This window comes from Cornus florida, unplaced genomic scaffold (assembly GCF_030987335.1).
Source record: "Cornus florida cultivar Cherokee Brave unplaced genomic scaffold, ASM3098733v1 CherokeeBrave_3.0.0_Hap2_Chr01, whole genome shotgun sequence".
NCBI classification, from domain to species: Eukaryota; Viridiplantae; Streptophyta; class Magnoliopsida; order Cornales; family Cornaceae; genus Cornus; species Cornus florida.
Genome location: NW_026775571.1, coordinates 87,502,983 through 87,524,111, shown reverse-complemented (window position 1 = coordinate 87,524,111; position 21,129 = coordinate 87,502,983). Strand labels below are relative to the sequence as shown.

The window sequence follows — 21,129 nt, the reverse complement described above, 5'->3', positions numbered from 1 at the left end:
TAAAAACAATCTTTTCCGAGGTATCCTTAATGAATTCAGGACCTAGAAGTCTACTCTCTCCCACCTCCATCCAACAATCAGGAGATCGAAACGGTCGGCTATATAATGCTTCAAACGGTGTCATACCAATAGTCTTCTGAAAACTATTGTTATATGCAAACTTCACAAGTGGCAAATAGTCCTCCCAATGACCCTTAAAGCGAAGGACACAAAGAATGAAGCATATCCTCCATAATCTGATTAACCCTCTCGGTCTGTCCATTTGTCTGAGGATGATAAGCAATGCTAAGATGTAACTCTGTACCCAAAGTCTGCTGAAAACTCTTCCAAAACCCTGATACAAAACTCAAATCCCTATCCGATATAATAGATAATGGAATGCCATGCAACTTCACAATCTCTGTAATGTAAAGTCTCGCCAGCTGTTCCGAAGTGAAATCAGTGCGAATAGACAAGAAATGAGCTGATTTAGTCAACCTATCAATGATGACCCAGATGAAATTGTGATCTTTAAACGAATTAGGCAATTCCTCCACAAAATCCATAGAAATACTCTCCCATTTTCACTCTAGTATAGGTAAACTGTAAAAATCCTGGCGGCCTCTGATGATCGATCTTGACCATCTAACAAGTACTACACTGATAGATAAAAATAGCAATGTCCTTCTTCATACTTGCCCACCAAAAACTGCCACTTCATATCCTGATATATTTTGTCTCCTCCTGGATGAACTGAAACTCAGAATAATGAGTCTCAATAATCACATCCTTTCTCAAATCGTCAGCAGAAGGTACTACTAAATGCCCTTTATACCTAAAACCTCCATCAGTCCCAACATAGTAAAATGAAACCTCCCTAGAAGCTATTTCTGTAACTTTGTCAATGCACTGCTGATCCGTGAGTTATGCCTTCAGGACCTTATGAATAATAGAAGGTGTAACTAACATGCAATCCATAAAAACATTAGACAACTCATTAACGGTCTTTAAAGCATTCCACTCAGTGGTGAATAAAGTATAAAGACTCACATAGGATCGGTGACTAAGTGCATCTACCACCACATTCGCTTTCCCTGGATGGTACTGTATAGATAAATGATAGTCTTTCACAAACTCTAACCATTAGTATTGTCTCATATTCAGCTCCTGCTGAGTGAACAAATACTGCAAACTTTTGTGATCACTAAATAATCTGAATGACTCTCCTAACAGATAATGCCTCCAAATGCGTAAGGCAAAGACCACATCTGCCAACTCCAAATTATGTGTTAGATAATTAAGCTCATGAGGCTTAAGTTTACGAGATTCATACAAAATTGGTTATTCCTCCTACATCAAAACACACCCAAGACCTTGCAAAGAAGCATCTATGTAAACCAGATATTCTATCCCGCTCTGTAAAGTAGACAAAACTGATGCAGAAGTCAACTTATTCTTTAGCTCATCAAAAGCTTTTTGACAGTGTTCATCCCACACAAACCGTATACCCTTCTTAGTTAAATGAGTGAGTAGTCCTACTATCTTTGAGAACCCCTGAATGAACCTATGATAATATGCTGCTAATTCAAGGAAACTCTGAATCTCGGTAGGTGAAGTAGGTTGTCCCAACTTTACCACTGCTGAAACCTTAGCTGGATCTACCGTTATTCCCCTTTCTAACACTACGTGACCCAGAAACTTCATTTCCTGCTGCCAAAATTCACACTTCTAAAACTTGGCATATAACTTGTGGTCACGAAGCGTCTACAACACTATGCGAAGATGTCTAGCATGATCATCCTCTGTCTTTGAATAGATTAAAATATCATCAATGGAGACAATGATAAACTGATCTAAGTAAGCCCTGGAGACTCTGTTCATTAAATTTATGAAGACTGCTGATGTGTTAGTCAATCCGAAAGGTATGACACGAAACTCAAAAGAACCATATCTAGTAAGAAACACTATCTTAGGAACATCTTGCTCCCTAACCTGAAGTTGATAATATCCAGAATGCAGATCAATTTTAGAGAAGTATGTAGCTCCCTTCAACTGATCAAAAAGATCATCGATCTTGGGCAAAGGGTACATGTTACGAATAGTAACCTTGTTCAACTCCCTCTAATTTATACACAGGTGAAGTGAACCATCCTTTTTCTTCACAAACAAAACTGGTGTTCCCCAAGGTAAAGTACTCCTACAAATAAAACCCTGAGTGAGCAATTCCTAAATCTGATCCCTAAGCTCTCGCATCTGCACTGGTGCCATCCTGTATAGTGCTTTAGTAATAGGCGTAGTGCCTGGAGCTAAGTTAATCACAAAGTATATCTCTCGACTTGGTGGCAACCCTGGAATTTCTTGAAACACATCCAAAAATTCCTGTATAATTGGTATGCTATCCAGTGCCATAGAAATCTCCTCCTCGGTCTCCTCCTCCACATAGAACAAATAGGTGCTAGAAACCCGTTAGAACGTGGCATAGCGACAACGTACATATCCTGACCAAGTATAGTAAATACAATAGACCTATCATAACAATTAACTTCGGCATGGTAGTGAGATAACCAGTCTATCCCGGGTAACACATCATAAGAATGCATGTCCAAGATCAATAGATTGGCTAGAAATCTAAGTCCACCAATATATATCTAGTGTCACAGGCCCATCACCCTCATGTAAAATGGTAGTATCACCTATCACTGTAGAAATACCATGTGGTCAACCACATACTTGTATCACCAACTAAACTATAAAAATCAAAATTTCTGAATACTCCGTAGAGCAAAACACATAAAGTATACAAAATACTCCGAAATCTACTCACATTTAGAATATTGCTCTTTCTTGGGAATTCTTCCTTTGAAATCAAACTTACAGTATTGATTTACACAAGTACTTTTATAAACTCATTGGTAATCGTCTGGTACCCACACAACGTAGTTGTAAGTAAAAAAAAATTTGTTTACCTGCCCAAATATCAATCGTTCCACTGTGATATTCTTTTATTATGGTATCATACACTTTCCAATATAGTTTAATAAAACTATTTATGTAAATGTCACTAAAAATACTATCATGAAACACAGTAGAAATACCAAAACCACCAGTTCACTTTATTAAGAACTTCTTTAAATCATAAACTTCCAAAAGAATAATCGTCATACATTCTTTAAAATAATACTAGTGTACGTGATTTAAACAGGACTACACTTCTAATAATACTTCCATTACTACTAGTAATAAAAATCACTCTTAAAAGAGCCTTCCTCCTTGTGATTCGATATCTCCTCGTTTAGGACACTGCTTGGAAGTGTGACCAAACTCTCCACAAGTATAGTAACTACCCTGGAAAGTACCAAATTTCCACCTCTATTGGTTAGCCTGTGGCTGAACCTATCCTGCCTGTAGTCCCCCATTCTACTACCTTTAAGCTAACTAAGGACATTGTTTAGCTGTATACCCATAATCTCCGTAGGCAAAACAATAATCTTTAAACATATTCTGCACCACTAGTACTGCTTCTAGTGTTTACTGAACGTGTGGCTAATTCTGAAATACGGTTGCTACGCCTGCTGCTATAGCCTGAGCAATGATGTAAATTAACTAAGGAGAATACTCTGGATTCCTGCCCTGATTATAGCCCCGATCCTGAGACTCTTGAGTCTGCTGTACTTCATCCTACTCGATGTGCAACTGACCATCTTCCTCTTGCTCCTCCTCCTGAAACCTAGGCAGTTGTTGTTCTTCTTCCTCAATCTGCTGACGCCGTAGGAAATCCCGTTGCCTACGTGCTGCTCCCATTCGCTACTTGTTTCTTTGATTGACCCGTCTTCTTCTAGCGTTAACCATTCTGTTAACACCGAAAGATAGACATCAGTATAACTAAGCGGACCCTAGAGGAGTACAACGAATCCTAAACTTAAGCTCTAAATAAAAGAATACGCTATACGGAATTCTTATAGGAAAGAATCCTAGAGACACTTAAACCTAGAGTGCTCTAATACCAACTGTGATACCCCTCGATTTTAGAGCCACGGGTGATCAAGTCCGAGCACAGATGTGAGGGATACCAAACAATTAAGTATATAAATAAGCATAGAATACAAGAAGAATTAAATAATAAATAATAATTAAGCTAAAAGAAAACTAAATAATAAATCCATAACTTAATAAATAAATCATCCTCTAAATATAATAATTCAAAACTTCCGATATCATTACAACTCGGGAATCCATTTAGTGGACCCCTAATAATATCCCAACTGGAAAAATTATGAAACTGTAATCAAATCCAAAACTAAAACATAAAGAAGAGTCCTACGTAGTTGGAAGAGTGAAAAACTGTCTCTGCTCGGCATGAACAATCTCTAAGACTGGAACTATCGAACACCTAAAAAAATACTAGTGGGTCAGGCCCACGAACAAGTTCTACTCTATTACAATTCAAACAGAGACCCGATATACGTATACATCCTAGTCAACTCAACAATAGCTAAATAGTCCATACATATATATACACACTATAGGACGCTCACTGGACTATAGGTCTGCCTTAACCTAAATATAAGGCAACATGCAAATCGCATATAAAGTGAGCATGAGTACCTAGACCTACTAGGGCACACAAATGTCTTCTATATCCAATTATCCATCCTAGGCAATATACGCACCCTAACCATGATCCTGAGACTCAAGCTCATATCATGGCACCATAATCATATATATAAAGTCCGTATAAGCATAGGATAAAAATGTCATCCACTTGATACAATGGCCTGGCATAAATAAGGAGGACTTAACCTCTTTGGTTAATCCATTCCCTTATAAATAAATAGGTAGGATTTAAGATCTATGATTAATCCGTCCCCAAAATGCCACCGTCCCATACCGGTGCATTACATCCATATAGTCCAATAATTGATATAATAATTAAAATAACACATCAATTTATTCTAGAAACATGCATAATAAGAATCAGATAATAGCATCACTGCAAGAAAAATGACTTTTTACCACGGTGGAAAAGACTTTCTACCACGGTTTTGAACCGTGGTAGAAACAGCCGTGGTCGTAAAGTAGAGACTTTCTACCATGGTTTTGCACCGTGGTAGAAAGTCTATTTGCACCGTGGTAAAAAGTCTATTTTCTTAGAGAGTAATAGAATTTCTACCACAGTACATAACCGTGGTAGAAAGTATTATATAATTTTTAAAAAAAAAAAATAGTGTAGCCCATTTGAAGCCTTCCCCCCCCCCCTACTACTAGCCTTGGAAGGACCCCATAAGCAAACCCTAAATAAATAAAAAATAGCATTATAACCAAAATAATTTACAAGTGACCAGTAACATCATATATATATATAACCAATTCCAAATCATTGTTTTATACAAAAATTAGCCATATACAAATTTCAAATAAGTACATAATCCACACCTTATATATTTACTTAACCAAATAAAACAAAAATTCTTCATATCTTCTTGCAACTTTTTCATGAGCCATACAAAAAATATAGCTGCAACAAAAGAAGTAACGGCAATCGCAACCCGCAATCCTAGCTTTGACCTACAAAGATGTAATAGTTGAAGTAAGAGAATTAATGTAAATCAAGTTGTAAAGTTGCCAAAATTAAACCAAGCAAAGCAAGTATTATAATAAAGGTACATTGAAAGATCTACTCTTCATACTATAATAAAGCAAGCACATGTGGAAATAATAAATCTTGAGGAAATCCATCCAGAGAATAGAGGGGTATAAGATTCTTTAATCCTTAACATTTTCATAATAAAAGCAAGCATATAAATCACGCACATAAAGCATAATTCACTATATCAGTGAAATTACTACCAAAAAATGAGACACTTAAGTTCAGTAGCATAAATCAGGACCATATTTCTACTACTAAAAAATGGCAACTCAAGAATTCAATTTCAAAGAATTACGTATCAAAGATATCGTAGTGAAAAATAATCATATAATATTTGATCTACTGCCTCTGTTTGCATAGGGGCAGCAAAAATCTGTCCTTTGATTTTCTTCTCATTCATGGTACAATGTATCTCTTTGAGGTCAACTGACTCACCTCTATGTCCGCACCCCACAGCTAGTTGATCAACTATAAACTCTTCTATACATAACCAAACCAGCCTAAACAAAATCATAGACCAATACAACTTTCCATACTGGGAAAAAAATATAGTCAGGGAAGAATTGATTTCCATTATCTAACAAATGAAATCCTTCCCCATATTAGTGCACCAATTAATTTTTTTCTTCATGGGTAGGAAAGAGAGGCAGATGGATTGTAAGACACATAGTGGACTACCTTTTTTAAGTTTTCCCACACCTAATATGAATATAATATCCAAGTTCTCTCACGCGTGCCAAGATGACTGTTTAAGCAAAACGAGTGCTAAGAATTCATCAATGAATCAGAAAAAGAAAAAGCACCACTAAATGTCTACATAAGTGCACCACCATTCATACCTCGTGGAAAAGCAGAATATGAATGCTCAGATTGAAGACCAATGACCATTCGCATTGCTTATAATGTTACTAAAAAATACGTGAGAAAATACAATAACCATTGCTAAATGACAAACTAAAAGATGGATAGGACACATGCCATGCATGTTCCCAACACATATAGGTGAATACAATATAGTAGACATATATAGATAGTGCAGTGAAAGTGGCAAGGTCTCAACAACCATGACAGAGTTAATATAGGAGTGTTGAAGAGGGTAGCTGTGGCAGTGTGGGGTGTAGGTGCAAAATTTCGCTCAACCAATAATGATTAAGAAAAATAAAATAACTCACTCAATCAATAGTAAAATAAACAAGAACAATATATCTCGAAGCGTAGAATTGCTTGATCCCTTTATTGGAATACAAAAGATTGTAAAATTATGGTAGGACTCGCGTTACTTGCCCTCCAATTCTTTCTATATAAACATTTTTTACTAATAGAGTTCTTTCCATTGTCTAATTTTCCATACATAGAACTTGCCTTGTACAGAACTTCCTATCTCAGAATTTTCCTTCTACGGTAAATCCTTCAACTGGTAGGACTTGTACATTCTTGAATAACTGGGCTGAACATATTCTGATCCGGCTGGGCTTGAGTAACGGACCGGATGTTAAATATTAACAAGTTGGGCTGATGACCTCTTGATTCGGCCTTGATGGAGGTTAGAGGACAAATAACAATGGTCTTGGGCTATAAATACCCTCAATTTGGGCTTGAGCATGATGGGCCTTATATGTCCTTGGAATGTAGATATGTGTAGTGATGACGTGTGAGCTTTTTATTGGAGGGAGTTTTTTTCCCTCCACACTTTGCCCCAAATTTCATTTTTAATTGAGTGACGGCTCCTATTAAAGAGGGAATTGAAACCGGTTTTTTACTTTGCTTTAGAAACGGTTCGAGGTCTTTCATTATTACTCCGTCATACAAGATTTTGCAAGAGTTACATTCGCCCTTGCTGCACTTCTGCGTTCTTCATTCCATCGCTTTGTCAGGTTAGTTTTTTTTCGCATCTTTCTCTTCAATCTTTCATTATGAGTACTTCATCTACTCCCGAACGTATAGACATTGGGACTTCTGAATCCACACCTTCATCTTCCCCCGTTCGCATTAGGGCTCCCCCTCCTAGGGTTTCTACAGATCGTCTTTCGTTGAATCCATTAGGTACTTCCCCCCTTCCAGCCGAGACATCCACCTCAGGCTCTGATTATGTTCTTACTCATGAAGAGAGGAAAGCAATCATCTCTATTTACCGTATCAAGTTCTCTATTGCTTCAGTAATGGAAGAATTTGATATTCCTGAGGGAGTAGAAATTGCAGAATATCCCGAGGGTGCTGATTTTACCTCCGGTGAGGGAATTGAAGAGAGTGAATTGCTTCTTTCGGTAGGGCATCTTAATGCCCTCCGATTCCCTCTTCATCCCTTCTATCATTTAGTTTTCAACAAATTAGGTCTTGCCCCCCTTCAGGTAAATCCTAATTTCTTTCGCATCCTTTCAGCATTGTTGGTGCGCCGGAAATTAGAGGCTCTGGATTTGACCCTTGCCGACCTTCTGCTTACTTACAATATATCTAAGCATGGGACCGAGCCTGGTCGCTTCTTTTTTACCTCTCCCTTTCATCAGAGGATATGCATGAACCTTCCTTCATCCGAAAAGAAGTGGAAAGAAAGGATGGTTATAGTTAAAGGAAAATGGTTCGTGCCCCAATCAATTACGCTCCCCATCCCGCGCAAGTTCGGGAAATTAGGTATAGAATACTTAACCTCCCTTCATACCAAGTGTTCTGGCTGTTTTTCTTGCCAAGTCTTAATGTTTTGCCGTACTTATGAGTTTCTTGGTGTTTTTTCAGCTACATTCCCATCCTCCGCAGCAAGGAACAGATTTTATTTTCTTGAGGAACGAGTCTGGAGTGACCTCTCGCCTATCGAGGACCTGCTAACTTCTTCAAACCTCAAGGATATTGCCTCCAGTGTTGTTGCTGTAGACCTCATGGATCTGTCTCTACCATCCTTTGACAGTTTCCCCATGACTGATGAGGATATACGGAGGGCTGAGGCTTTAAAAAAGAAAGCTGAAGATGCCCAACCCTTGGTCGTTACTAGATTTACTGAGGATGAGGTGGAGGCTGAGGAACCACCAATGAAGATATCTCGCCTTAACCCCCCATCCTCTGGCAAGGGCAAGGTCCCTTCTAAAAGCAGAGGGAAAAAGGCTGGAGAGGCCGAACCTGAAGATGAAGTCAGGGCCTTTGTTCTGGCTGAGACTGGGGCTCCTTGGACTCCTTCCTTCACCAAGGCTGACAAGTCAGTCCTGCACTCAGGGGATTCTGTGATTACAGACCCTTCAGCTGCACTGGCGGTAGCTCGAGGGATGTGGCTCCCAAAGGATGAGGAAGCCATCAGCCAAATGGGGTTGGAACAACTACTCCCCTCTGCCCCGGTCCGGGCCATAGAGGTTCGCATTGCTCCTTTAGAATTATGTTACTCTTGCTTGCTTATGTTTCCATTTATGCTCATATTTGTTCCTCTTTTATACAGAGTCTATACCACACCATGGCCCTCTGCGCCACCGCTGAAGCCCAATCCCTCTCCATCAAGAAGCTGGAAAAGGATCTTGACAATGCAAAGAAAAGAGCCACCACTGCCTCTACCAATCTGAAGATAGCATCTGAAGCCAAGGATGCGTATAAGAGGCAGTTGGCAGCCTCTGAGGCTAAGGTGGATTCTCTTCAGGCCAAAGTTCAACGCCTGACCGAGGTTCTTACTACTTGCTTCAAGGCGAGGAAGCAAATGCAGGGGCGCTACTCCTATCTGGCACACCTGGCTAGTGCTAAAGCGTTCCGGTCTGGCTATAATCAGGGCTCAGGCCCTAGGACGATGGATCCGGACACTTTTGACAAGCAGGTGGGAGTGCACTTCCCATATGATGAAGGGCCAGAGGCTTTGGAAGCTGAAATTCGCTTTGCCGAGATGGTGAAGGCGCACCTGAAGGGTACTCCTAGCTCTTCTGCCCCTGCGGCATCAATTCCTCCTACCCCAAGTCCTACTGTAGTGGATGCTTTTGAATCTACTCCCTTCGATCCGAAGAGGAAGTAGAACCATGTATTTTGTTTTTATGGACAGTATGTTTGGGATAATGAATATAATTTTTTGTTTTAGGCTTTCAATACCTGATTTTTTTTGCTGTATGCTTTTGATACTGTTTATATTTTTCTGACTGGTAATGTGTTTAAACAAAACACATTGTCTTTATGCTTCGGATTTATGCTATCTGAGAAAAAGCAAGGATGGTGGGAAGAAGGAAATCCTTTTAATAGTTTAGTTGATATCTCAGGATGATTCATATGGACAATGATTTAACTGTGCCTTTTACTTGCCTGCAGTAGACGTATACATACTCTTTCCTTCTCGTGTGTTGCTGATGTGGGGTGGATCATGATGAACTTATGATATATCCACATCCACAGGGTATTAAACACTTGGATTCCGGAGGAAAAAGTTCTGATCCGGGCACCAGAGGTCTGAAGTGAATTATTCCTCGGCACTGAGTGTGGAGGAATATTGTTGAATAGGACACTTAGGGTCCGAAGCTGTCTCGGATACTTAGGTTTCGAGGAGGATTGTTCCTCGGCACTGAGTCATGGAGGAATAGTGCTGAATAGGACACTTAGGGTCTGAAGCTGTCTCGGACACTTAGGATCCGAGGCGAATTAAACACTCCCTGGCGCGGAGCCGGAGGGGAGGTTTTGTCGAGCCGGACACTTAGGGTCCGGAGCGAGATTTTTGCCGAGCCGAACACTTAGGGTCCGAGGTGAGATTTTTGCCGAGCCGAACACTTAGGGTCCGAGGCGAGATTTTTGCCGAGCCGAACAATTAGGGTCCGAGGCGAGATTTTTGCCGAGCCAGACACCTAGGGTCCGAGGCGAATGATCTATTCCCCGGCGCTGAGCCTGAGGGGAGGTTTAAATGAATTATTCCCCGGCACTGAGCCAGAGAGGAGGTTTTGCCAAGCCGGACACTCAAGGTCCGAGGCGAATGAACTACTCCCCGGCGCTGAGCCTGAGGGGAGGTTAAATGAATTACTCCCCGGCGCTGAGCCTGAGGGGAGGTTAAATGAATTACTCCCCGGCGCTGAGCCTGAGGGGAGGTTTTGCCGAACCGGACACCTAGGGTCCGAAGCGAATGAACTGCTCCCCGGCGTTGAGCCTGAGGGGAAGTTTGTTTATATTTTTTCTCAAACAACTTATCATGAGGCCGAGGATTCAAAAATGATAAGAGGCCAAGAAAGCGAGTAATAGTGGCTGTGAAGTTTCCTATTTGTTGACTTTGGAGACTTTCCTCCTCCACTGATACTCCCTTCTTTGCAACCAAATGTTGTGAACCACGCATATATGAACCGCATTTCTTTTCTATTTCTATCCGATGTGGGATATAGACTAAATTTTGTCAAAAAGGCCGGTGTAAGGAATGCCTCTGGTATCGAGCTTGACAGCCTTAAATACCAGTGGGCCCTCCTTACACCGTAATTAACTATTTGAATATTCCCATATATAACAGAATGTAGCACATACTTTTTTGTCGATGTGGGATAGAAAGTTTTAAGCACAGGCCATAACTCATGTTTTTTTTTTTTTTTTTTAAAAAAAAAAAAAATCATTGTGACGAATGCTTTTTAGCAGTTTGCTTCTAATTGCATAAAAAATGCATAGTATGACTTGGCATGCATAAAAATTGCTTAATGCGATGCATGCATAAAAGTTGCATAATCATAGAGTAGTATGGCCCCCCATTTTTATAAAAAGAAACAAAAATAGAGTAGAGTTGTACTGAATATAGAAGCAAAATAAAGAAAAGTTTGGCTGACTGTGGACATACTCAGCCTTATTTGTGAAGAATTTGTAGCAAAATTGACAAACTTAACTAATGGAAATACCTTTTCAGGTGTATTGCGTTCCAAGGACGCGCAATGGGACTTCCGCCAGCTTCGGCCAAACGATATGCTCCTTTCCCCACTACTTCGGTAACCCTGTAGGGTCCGGTCCAATTAGGTTCCAGTTTCTTTACATGAGCTGTCTCCTGCTTCAAAACCCAATCGCCTACCACAACGCTCCTGAATTTGACGCGTTTGTTATAACTGTTACACACCTGCTGTTGGTATGCCGCGAGCCGAATTGCTGCTGCATCTCTCCTTTCTTCCACAAGATCAAGGCTATGTTCGAGTTGTTGCTCATTGTTCCCTTCCAGTACCAAGGATGTCCGAAGGGTTGGGATTATGGACTCGGTAGGAATGACAGCTTCGGATCCATATGCCATAGCAAATGGGCTTTCTCCCGTGGGTCGTCTTGGAGTGGTTCGATAGGCCCAGAGCACTTGAGGGAGATTCTCGTACCACTTTGTCTTCAATTTCTCCAATTTTTTCATTAAGCACTCGAATATCGTGCGATTAGTTACTTCAGCTTGCCCATTGCCTTGTGGATGACTAACTGCAGCTAATTTTTGCAGGATTCCATGTTCGCTAAAGAACTTTCTTGTACTTCTGTTATCGAGGTTCTTACCATTGTCCATTACGATAACTTTTGGTACCCCAAACCGGCAAATAATGTTGCTCCAAATGAAATGCTTTACTTCTTCGTGGGTGACGCTAGAGAAGGCTTCAGCTTCCATCCACTTGGTGAAGTAATCCGTAGAAGCACATGCTCCTTTTTTTCCATGGTTTTGGGTAACGGTCCTATTATATCAATCCCCCATTGGGCGAACGACCATGGATTAGCCATGGCGTGCAAACCTTCGGCAGGTTGATGCTTTATTGGACCATAGCGCTGACACTTGTCACATCTTCTTGAGTATTCCTCGGCATTCCGAGCCAAGTATGGCCAAAAATAACCTTGGGTTAGAATTTTGTGTGCAAGGGATCTTCCTCCCGAGTGATTTCCACAATCTCCTTCATGAATTTGTTTTAGAATTGTGAGAGCCTCAGTAGGGGTTAAACACTTGAGATAAGGACCGGAGAATGACCTTCGGTACAATTGGTTATTGATGATTGAGTACTTAGCCGCGGTAAGCCTAAGCTTCCTTGCCTCAGCTTTTTGATTTGGGAGAACTCCCTCCTTGAGGTAGGCCTCGATTGGATCAATCCAGCATGGCTCGCATGGAACTTCCGGGATCACCATCACCTCTTGCCGGGGATTAATGCTGGGTTCTTCGAGAACATCGATTGGAACAAGCCGAATCAACTCTTCGTCTGAAGATGATGCGGCTGCGGCCAATCGATCTGCTTCGGCATTTTCATTTCGTGGTACCTGATGGAATTCGATTTGATCGAACTCCCGGATAGCACTCTCTACAGTATCTTTGTATGACTTCATACGTTCCTCCTTGGGAGAATAGTGCCCTGTCACTTGATTGATCACAAGCTGTGAGTCACTAAAAACTTTTAAACACCGTACTTGTAGCTGTTTAGCTAGCCGAAGTCCGGCAAGCAATGCCTCATACTCGGCCTCGTTATGAGTAGTTGGGAAATCTAGCAAAATTGACTGCTGCAGCTTGGTACCCTCGGGTGTTGTGATGTCAATCCCGGCCCCTGCCCTTTTCTGGTTGGAAGAGCCATCAACCCGTAACTCCCAGTACGGCTCTTGAAGTGTCGGTTCCTCAGGTTGATCTTCATACTCTAGTGGGAAATCCGCTACTGACTGCCCCTTGTGAGATACCTTCGGTGCATAGGTGATGTCAAAAGAGCTAAGTTCAATAGCCCATTTTGTAATTCGACCAGATAAGTCTGGTTAGCTAGGATAGCCCATATAGGGTGATTTGTAAGTACCACTATGCTGTGAGATTCGAAGTAATGTCGAAGTTTCCTCTTGGCATAAATTAACGCCAGGATTACCTTTTCCGTCTTGCTGTACCGTGTCTCGGCATCCGTCATCGTTTTGCTTGTGTAAAAGATTGGGTGCTGAACCTTGCCTCCTTCTTTAATCAACACTGCGCTTGTTGCTACAGCTGATACTGCCAAGTACAGGATGAGAATGTCTCCGGGCGTTGGAGCAGAAAGGATTAGGGGTTTTGTCATGTAGCTTTTCAATTAATTGAGAGCTTCCTACTACTGAGGTCCCCACATATCTTTGTTTTTGGATTGAATAGCATCAAAGAAAGGTTTATACTTATCAGATAATCGGGATATGAACCGGCTGAGAGCCGCAATTCGGCCGGTTAAAACCTGCACTTCCCTGCGGGTTTTTGGCTCTTGGTTCTGTATGAGTGCCTTTGCCTGAGCTGAGCTTACTTCTATTCCTCTTTTATTTACAATGTGTCCGAGGAACTGTCCTGACGAGACGGCGAAGGAGCACTTAGTGGGGTTCAGCTTCATATTGTACCTCTTGAGAGTATCAAAGACCTCCTGGAGGTGCTTCGGGTGGTCCTCTTTCCGTATACTTTTGACCACCATATCATCGATATAGGCTTCAACTATATTCCCCAGTAGATTATTGAAGATTTTATTGACAAGTCGCTGGTAGGTGGCTCCGGCATTCTTTAGACCGAAGGGTATCACTCTGTAGTAGTAAGTGCCCGTCTCTGTGATGAAAGCGGTTTTCTCCTCATCTTCAGGATTCATGGGAATCTGATTATAGCCGGAGTATGCATCGAGGAATGTGAGCCTCTCATAACCTGTCGTAGTATCCACCATTTGATCAATCTTAGGCAGAGGGAAGCTATCTTTTGGGCAAGCTTTGTTAAGGTTGGTATAATCTACACATACCCTCTATTTCCCATTCTTCTTTTGAACGACTACTACATTTGAGAGCCATTGTGGGTATTGCACCTCTCGAATGAATCCTGCTTGTAATAGTTTATTTACTTCCTCAGCTATTATGCGATTCCGTTCAGGTGCAAACCGTCGGTGCCTCTGCTTGACTGGCCTGAATTCTGGGTTAACCCTCAAACTATGGCACAAGACCATAGGATCGATCCCTACCATGTCCGAGTGATCCCAGGCAAAGATATCCGAATTGCACCGAATGACCCTGATCAATGCTTCCTTCTCTTCGGCTATGCAAGATGAGCCAATGTAGGTGACTTTCTGAGGGTCTCCGAGGACTACCTCTATAGCTTTGAGGGATTCCTCGGTAGGTGCTTCAACCTCGGCTTCTTCCTCTGCCTTGAGATACTTGGGCAGAGGATACTGTAATTACTATTTGATTGCGTCTTTGGGATTCGCCTCTAACGGAGGTGATTTCGATGCCTTCTTTGCTTCATGTAGCGTTAGCATGTAACATTCTTTTGCAGCAACCTGGTCTCCCTAGAGGTCGATGACCTCCCTGCCATCTGGGGATAAACACCTCATTACTTGATGAAGAGTAGAAGGGACTCCGTTCATACGATGGATCTAACCTTTCCCCATAATGAGGTTATAAGATGGATGAATTTCCGTCACTATAAAGTTCTCCTTCAGAGTTCTCTTTGCTGCAGTAACGGATAGATCGATCACCCCAAGCGGATTCACCATAGTACCATCAAACCCTATTAGGGGGCTAGAAGTTGGCCTGATGGACGATGGTGAGACCCCCAGCTGATCGAAGGCTGCTTTTGTAATGGTGTTGGCGCTACTTCCCGGATCTATCAGCACCCTCCTGATCATATAATTCGCTACCAGGAGGCTGATGACCAAGGGGTCCTCATGCGGGCGCTGGACTCTAGACAGATCATTGTTACCGAATCCAATGTTGATGCTGCCTGGTGCAATCGTGTTTACTGAAGACAATCTTTGTAACTTATGAGCCTCTCTCAGCCTGGATCTGTACAATTCTTCAGACTCTTCATCATCCTCTGACCTTCCGTGTATGGCATGGATAACCTTTACCTGACCGCCCTCCACCCGTCGAGGGTTAACCTCCCGAGGTTTTACGTACTCCTTCGTGGCGAGATACTCCACCAACTCTCCTCTCGCTATCATGCTTTCTACCTATCGCTGAAGGGACCTGCAGTCATTGGTGGTATGCCCATAGTCTCTATGGTAGGCACAATGTTTGCTTTTGTCCCTCTGCTCCAAGGGTTGTTTCATGGGTTGAGGAGTTGCGAACCTCGTCTTATTCTCTTGGAATAGGCGCGTTAAGGTAGTACGGAGAGGGGTAAGCCTGTCCTCTGTCCTTCGCCTCTTCTCAGGCACTTGGGTGACTTGTGTGGCGGTATGAGGAACCTTCTGCATCCTTGTGCTTGCAGCTTTCTCTCGAGACTTGTTTTCCACTGTGACGAGGGTAGCGTGCTGTGCACGGTGGGCTACGTTTTCCTCCAACCGAATGTAGATTTGTGCCCTAGCGTTCAAAGTCTGCATATCCGGGGGGGGGGGGGAATATTTGATCAAGGATGTGTGAAACTTGGTTCCCTGGATCATTGCCAACTTAAATGTTTCGATTGCCATGGCAGGGTGGCAATCTACTATCTCCGAGGCTTCCATGTTAAATCTGGATAAGAAATCTTACAGAGTTTCTCCCTTCTTTTACCTTATGGTGAAAAGGCTGGCGATACTTTTCTTCTGCTTCTTATTTCCGCAATACTGGGCTAAGAACATAGTGCACAAGGTTTCATAATTAGGGATAGACTTGTGTGGCCTATTCCTGAACCATTCTAAAGCTGCTCCGGTTAAACTGGTAGGAAAAACCTTACACATCCACGGATCGTTATGATCGTCCAGTGCCATCTTTTGCGCATAATGATCGAGATGCCGAGAGGGGTCTCCTGCCCCATCGAACTGGGTGAAGGATGGCATAGTGAACTTCTTTGGTCTCTCTACAAGGTACACATCGTCAGTAAAGGGGGTCTTGACCAAGGAGTTCTTGTGCTCTCTAACCATCTCGGCTGGTGTCTGAACTCTTAATAGCTTCTTTTCGTCGAAGACATCTTGTACGCGTGCGCCATCTGGAACGCCATTGGACCATACCGTAAGCCTATGGCTGGACTCGGCCTGTTCGTCCTGTGTGCGGCACGGGAGATTATCCGAAGCAACTGCCTCGGACCTCGTCCCTTGCTTTTGCTGAACCTCATTAGGTCGAGCCCCATTGGGTGGTGTCCCGTTGGCCGGAGGCTCGTGAACTGGAGGTAAATTCTGGGTGAGAGGTGGTGCTGCAGCATCGCCTGGTGGTGGTTGTGGCGTTAGCCTGGCCATTGCCGTGTGCAGCGTATGAGTCTGCTGCTGAAGCGCAGCTATCTGGGGGACACTTGTATCGTTTGCTTGCCGGAGTGTCTCAAATTGGTGCAAGAACTCCTCTCGCATCTTTTGCATCAATTCTATCTGTTGATTCATTGCTGACTCTTCGTTTGACATTCCAGATACGACTAAGGATTTGATTTGAAGAACAAGTGGGAGTATATTTTTATACGGTTCCCACAGACGGCGCCAAAGTGTAGGTGCAAAATTTCGCTCAACAAAATTTTGCTCAACCAATAATGATTAAGAAAAATAAAACAACTCACTCAATCAATAGTAAAATAAACAAGAACAATATATCTCGAAGCGTAGAATTGCTTGATCCCTTTATTGGAGGTCTTAGCCTCTATTTATATACAAAAGATTGTAAAATTATGGTAGGACTCGCATTGCTTGCCCTCCAATTCTTTCTATATAAACATTCTTTACTAATAGAGTTCTTTCCATTGTCTAATTTTCCATACATAGAACTTGCCTTGTACAAAACTTCCTATCTCAGAATTTTCCTTCTACGGTAAATCCTTCAACTGGTAGGACTTGTGCATTCTTGAATAACTGGGCTGAACATATTCTGATCCAGCTGGGCTTGAGTAACGGACCGGATGTTAAATATTAACAAGTTGGGCTGATGACCTCTTAATTCGGCCTTGATGGAGGTTAGAGGACAAATAACAATGGTCTTGGGCTATAAATACCCTCAATTTGGGCTTGAGCATGATGGGCCTTATATGTCCTTGGAATGTAGATATGTGTAGTGATGACGTGTGCGCTTTTTATTGGAGGGAGTTTTTTTCCCTCCACATGGGGGAAGTGCAATGATGCATCGATAGTGGTATAAAGTAGTTCAATCTCTCTGTAAAGTGTATTGACATACATCTTTCATGAAACAAATACTCTTTTTCAGGTAGGAATACCACTGGAAAAATGGGAAAAATAAAAATTTGAGTAGGCTTTGAGGCTTTCTTACCTCATGTGAAACATAAAATATGCAAGTACAGAATCAGAATGAACTTATGGTTATAAGTAATTTTATGTCCTAGCAAGTGGTCACAAAACCAATGATGAACATGGCTTCCAATATAGGTATTATAAATTATAAAGACAAAGGTACTAATCTAAAAACCAACTGAAAATTATCATTCATCATACATTTTTAGTTTACACACCTTTAATTTCCTCTCCTCCAAGTACTCCCCCAGTTTCTTCTTTAAGATGCAATCTGATTTCAGTTCCACGACCAAGTGGCTCATTCCAAACATCCTCAGAAATAGCAAATGCTCCATCAGCCTTTGATTCCCATACATACCTGAGGAAATAATTAAATAAACATCATATTTCTACCATAAGATAGTAATAATTGCTTAAAAATGGAATGGCCCAAAGGGACATACTGTTTGTCATCAATATGTTTGCTAACAACTTCAACATAGTCAACAACAAGATATACTGAGTAGAACCCAACACCAAACTGACCAATGAGATTAAGGTCTCCACTTGTTTACATTTTCTTAATAAAAGCTATATAGAAAAGTAAATTTAATCAATGCCCATCATTCCTCAATCCCACAAAGGAAAGAAGAAAAGTTGATGTTTTAATTGGAATACATTCATCCTTTACAAAATAAAGATACCTAAATTTATCAAAAATAAATAAACAAATAAAGATACCTGATGTTCCAGATTTGGCTATGATTCCCAAGTTCTTAATCAAATCCTCCTTCGTTATACCTATCTCTCTATCACGAATGGAAATAATTTTCTTTTCTTTATCTAATTTGATCTGCATTTACCAGATTATACGCTTAACATGTTAATACTCTTTCAAACCATTAAAAGCACCATATTTAATATTAATTGAAAGTTCAGACTACAAGTACAATACTAAAACGATCCCTTACTAACCTGGATCTCAAGCTTAATATTATCACCTTCACCCAAAACTTCCTTGTCAGTGAGTGCAAGGAACCTAATCTTGTCGAGCGCCTGAAATTGAAATAATATCTTATAAATAATCATCAAAAAATCTGAAAATCCCAAAAAAATTACAAGTAAAATATGCTCACATCAGAAGCATTGGAGATTAACTCCCTCAAGAAAATATCTTTGTTGCTGTAAAGAGAGTTGATAATGATGTCCATGAGCCGAGACACCTCAGCTTGAAACTCGAATTTCTTAGCATTACTGCGGAGTGATCTCTTTTACATCAACTCCGCTTCCCTGAAGCATAAAATTGTACTTCCTTTTAGAATACCCAAATAATGCTAACCAAACACACACACACACACACAGTATGAAGGAAAGTTTTATTGTGAAATGTATTAAGAATTTATACCCACAATTGAAAGGGGCTGAAGGTGTAGTCACTACGTCAAATCAAACCATATAATCATCCAAGTTTTAATTCAAAAATAAAATCAATTAACTCCTCAATAATTAGCTAATTCATAAGAACAGTAGACAAACTAAAGAAAAAATAAATTACAACTGTGAAACTACCCAGTACCAAAAACCCAATTCTGATACAAGTATGCAGTATCAAATTGACCCCTACCCAGTACTAAAATTTCAGAATTCCATAAATTCAATCATTATCTTCACAAATATTTATAACTAAAATTTATAAAAAAATAAAAAAAGTTATAAAAAACTTCACTAAATAGGATTTAGTTTGCAAAACAAGAATTACAGACCTTGATTAACTGGAAAAAAAAAAAAAATTGAAACAAAACCCATACATACAAGTTAGTAGTTGCAGGGAGAGGGGCTTGAGAGTTGAGAGACAAAGAGCCAGCGGTTGAAGCTTGCGAACGGCGAACCTGAGCTGGAACAGCGGGCGATGGAAATTGAAGGATATGGGTTTTGATTTTTTGAACAATCTGAAATGATATGCTGATATGGGTTTTGATATAGGTAATAGGTTTTGAAATTTTGATTCTTGTAGATAGATAGATAAACTGAATTATATGGATTTTGAACTTTTGATTCTTGTAGATTTTGTAGTTTGCAGTTGCTGAGAGAGAGAAAGAAGGCAAGTTCAGAGTCAAGAATGAGAATCGATATGGAGGTGATTGGGGAGGCTGAAATGATTTGCCCTAAAAATATTTATATTGAATAATTAGAGAAATGAGTTACCTGTATAAGAACCTTAAGCTTGTTTTAACCCAAATTTACTAATTAGTCTTTCAAATCCTGCAAAACATTTCACTAAATAGGATTTAGTTTGCAAAACAAGAATTACGGACCTTAATTAACTGGAAAAAATAAAATAAAATAAAACCCATACATACAAGTTAGCAGTTGTAGAGAGAGGGGCTTGAGAGTGGAGAGACAGAGGGTTAGCGGCTGAAGCTTGCGAACGGCGAACCCGAACTGGAACAGCGGGCGATGGAAACTGAAGGATATGGGTTTTGATATTTTGAACAATCTGAAATGATATGCCGATATGGGTTCTGATTCTAGTAGATTTTGTAGTTTGCAGTTACAGAGACAGAGAGAGAGAGAGGGCAAGTTCAGTGTTGAGAACAAGAATAGAGATGGAGGTGATTTGGGAGGCTGATCTAATTCTTGTAGATTTTATAGTTTGTAGTTGCAGAGACAGAGAGAGGGTAAGTTCAGAGTTGAGAACGAGAATAGAGAAGGAGACGATTTGGGAGGCTGATCTGATTCTTGTAGATTTTGTAGTTTGCAGTCGCAGAGACAAAGAGAGGGCAAGTTCAGAGTTGAGAACGAGGATAAAGATGGAGGCGTATGTATGTGGTCTGAAATGATTTGCCCTAAAATTTTAAGAAAGTAGTGGGAATATGACCCGCGTATAGCCCTTAAACCAAATTCACTCTCTACCACGGTGCCTGAACCATGATAGAATAACTTACTATCACGGTTTTTCATTAACCGTGGTAGAAAGAGCGGGCCTAAATCTGAGTCAAATTAATTCACTTTCTTAATTCACTTTCTACCATGGTTATAGGTGAAATAAATTCACTTTCTACCACGGTTCTTTTATAACTGTGGTAAAAAATATAATAATTACTACGATTTTTCCTTAACCGTGGTAAAAAGGATCTTTTACCACGACTTTAAAATAATCGTGGTAGATAACCATGGTAGAAAGTATATATTTTACCACAGTTATTTTAAAACCGTAGTAAAAAGGGCGTGGTAAAAATTTGTTTTTCTCATAGTGCATGATCATATTATACTATCAATGCACGATTAAAATCATATATCATCAATTTAAATTGCTAGAATAATACTATGCAGTTAAACCACCCATTAACAACATGTAAATTTAATTAAATTTTCACATTGTTCATCATTCCATAGCATATAATTATTAACTATGCATTCTAGGTATTTAGCATACTCATTGTAGTTATTTAAATCACCCATAATAATCTACACAACCCTGGAATAGCCCAAACCTCA

The 21,129-nt window shown here is 40.6% G+C and overlaps 1 protein-coding gene across 1 annotated transcript; it reads right to left on the bottom strand.

Moving 5' to 3' along the window:
- Positions 1-5,296: 5,296 nt before the first annotated feature.
- LOC132305988 (endoplasmin homolog) lies at positions 5,297-20,194 on the bottom strand. Its single transcript, XM_059803234.1, has 6 exons — positions 19,444-20,194; positions 18,768-18,921; positions 18,607-18,687; positions 18,373-18,484; positions 17,871-18,010; positions 5,297-5,544 (listed from the first exon to the last, which is right to left on the bottom strand). Exons 2-6 carry the CDS (start codon positions 18,840-18,842, stop codon positions 5,422-5,424), a joined length of 531 nt encoding a protein of 176 aa, XP_059659217.1. The 5' UTR covers positions 18,843-18,921; positions 19,444-20,194; the 3' UTR covers positions 5,297-5,421.
- Positions 20,195-21,129: the final 935 nt, after the last annotated feature.

What these genes read in the sequence shown, in the direction of transcription:
- LOC132305988 (XM_059803234.1), bottom strand. Translation starts at nt 18,842, where the DNA reads ATGGACATCATTATCAACTCTCTTTACAGCAACAAAGATATTTTCTTG. An exon ending in TAATCTCCAATGCTTCTGAT is followed by an intron (nt 18,688 to 18,767) that starts GTGAGCATATTT and finishes TTTCAATTTCAG; the next exon opens with GCGCTCGACAAGATTAGGTT. An exon ending in AGCCAAATCTGGAACATCAG is followed by an intron (nt 18,011 to 18,372) that starts GTATCTTTATTT and finishes TTATTTCCTCAG; the next exon opens with GTATGTATGGGAATCAAAGG.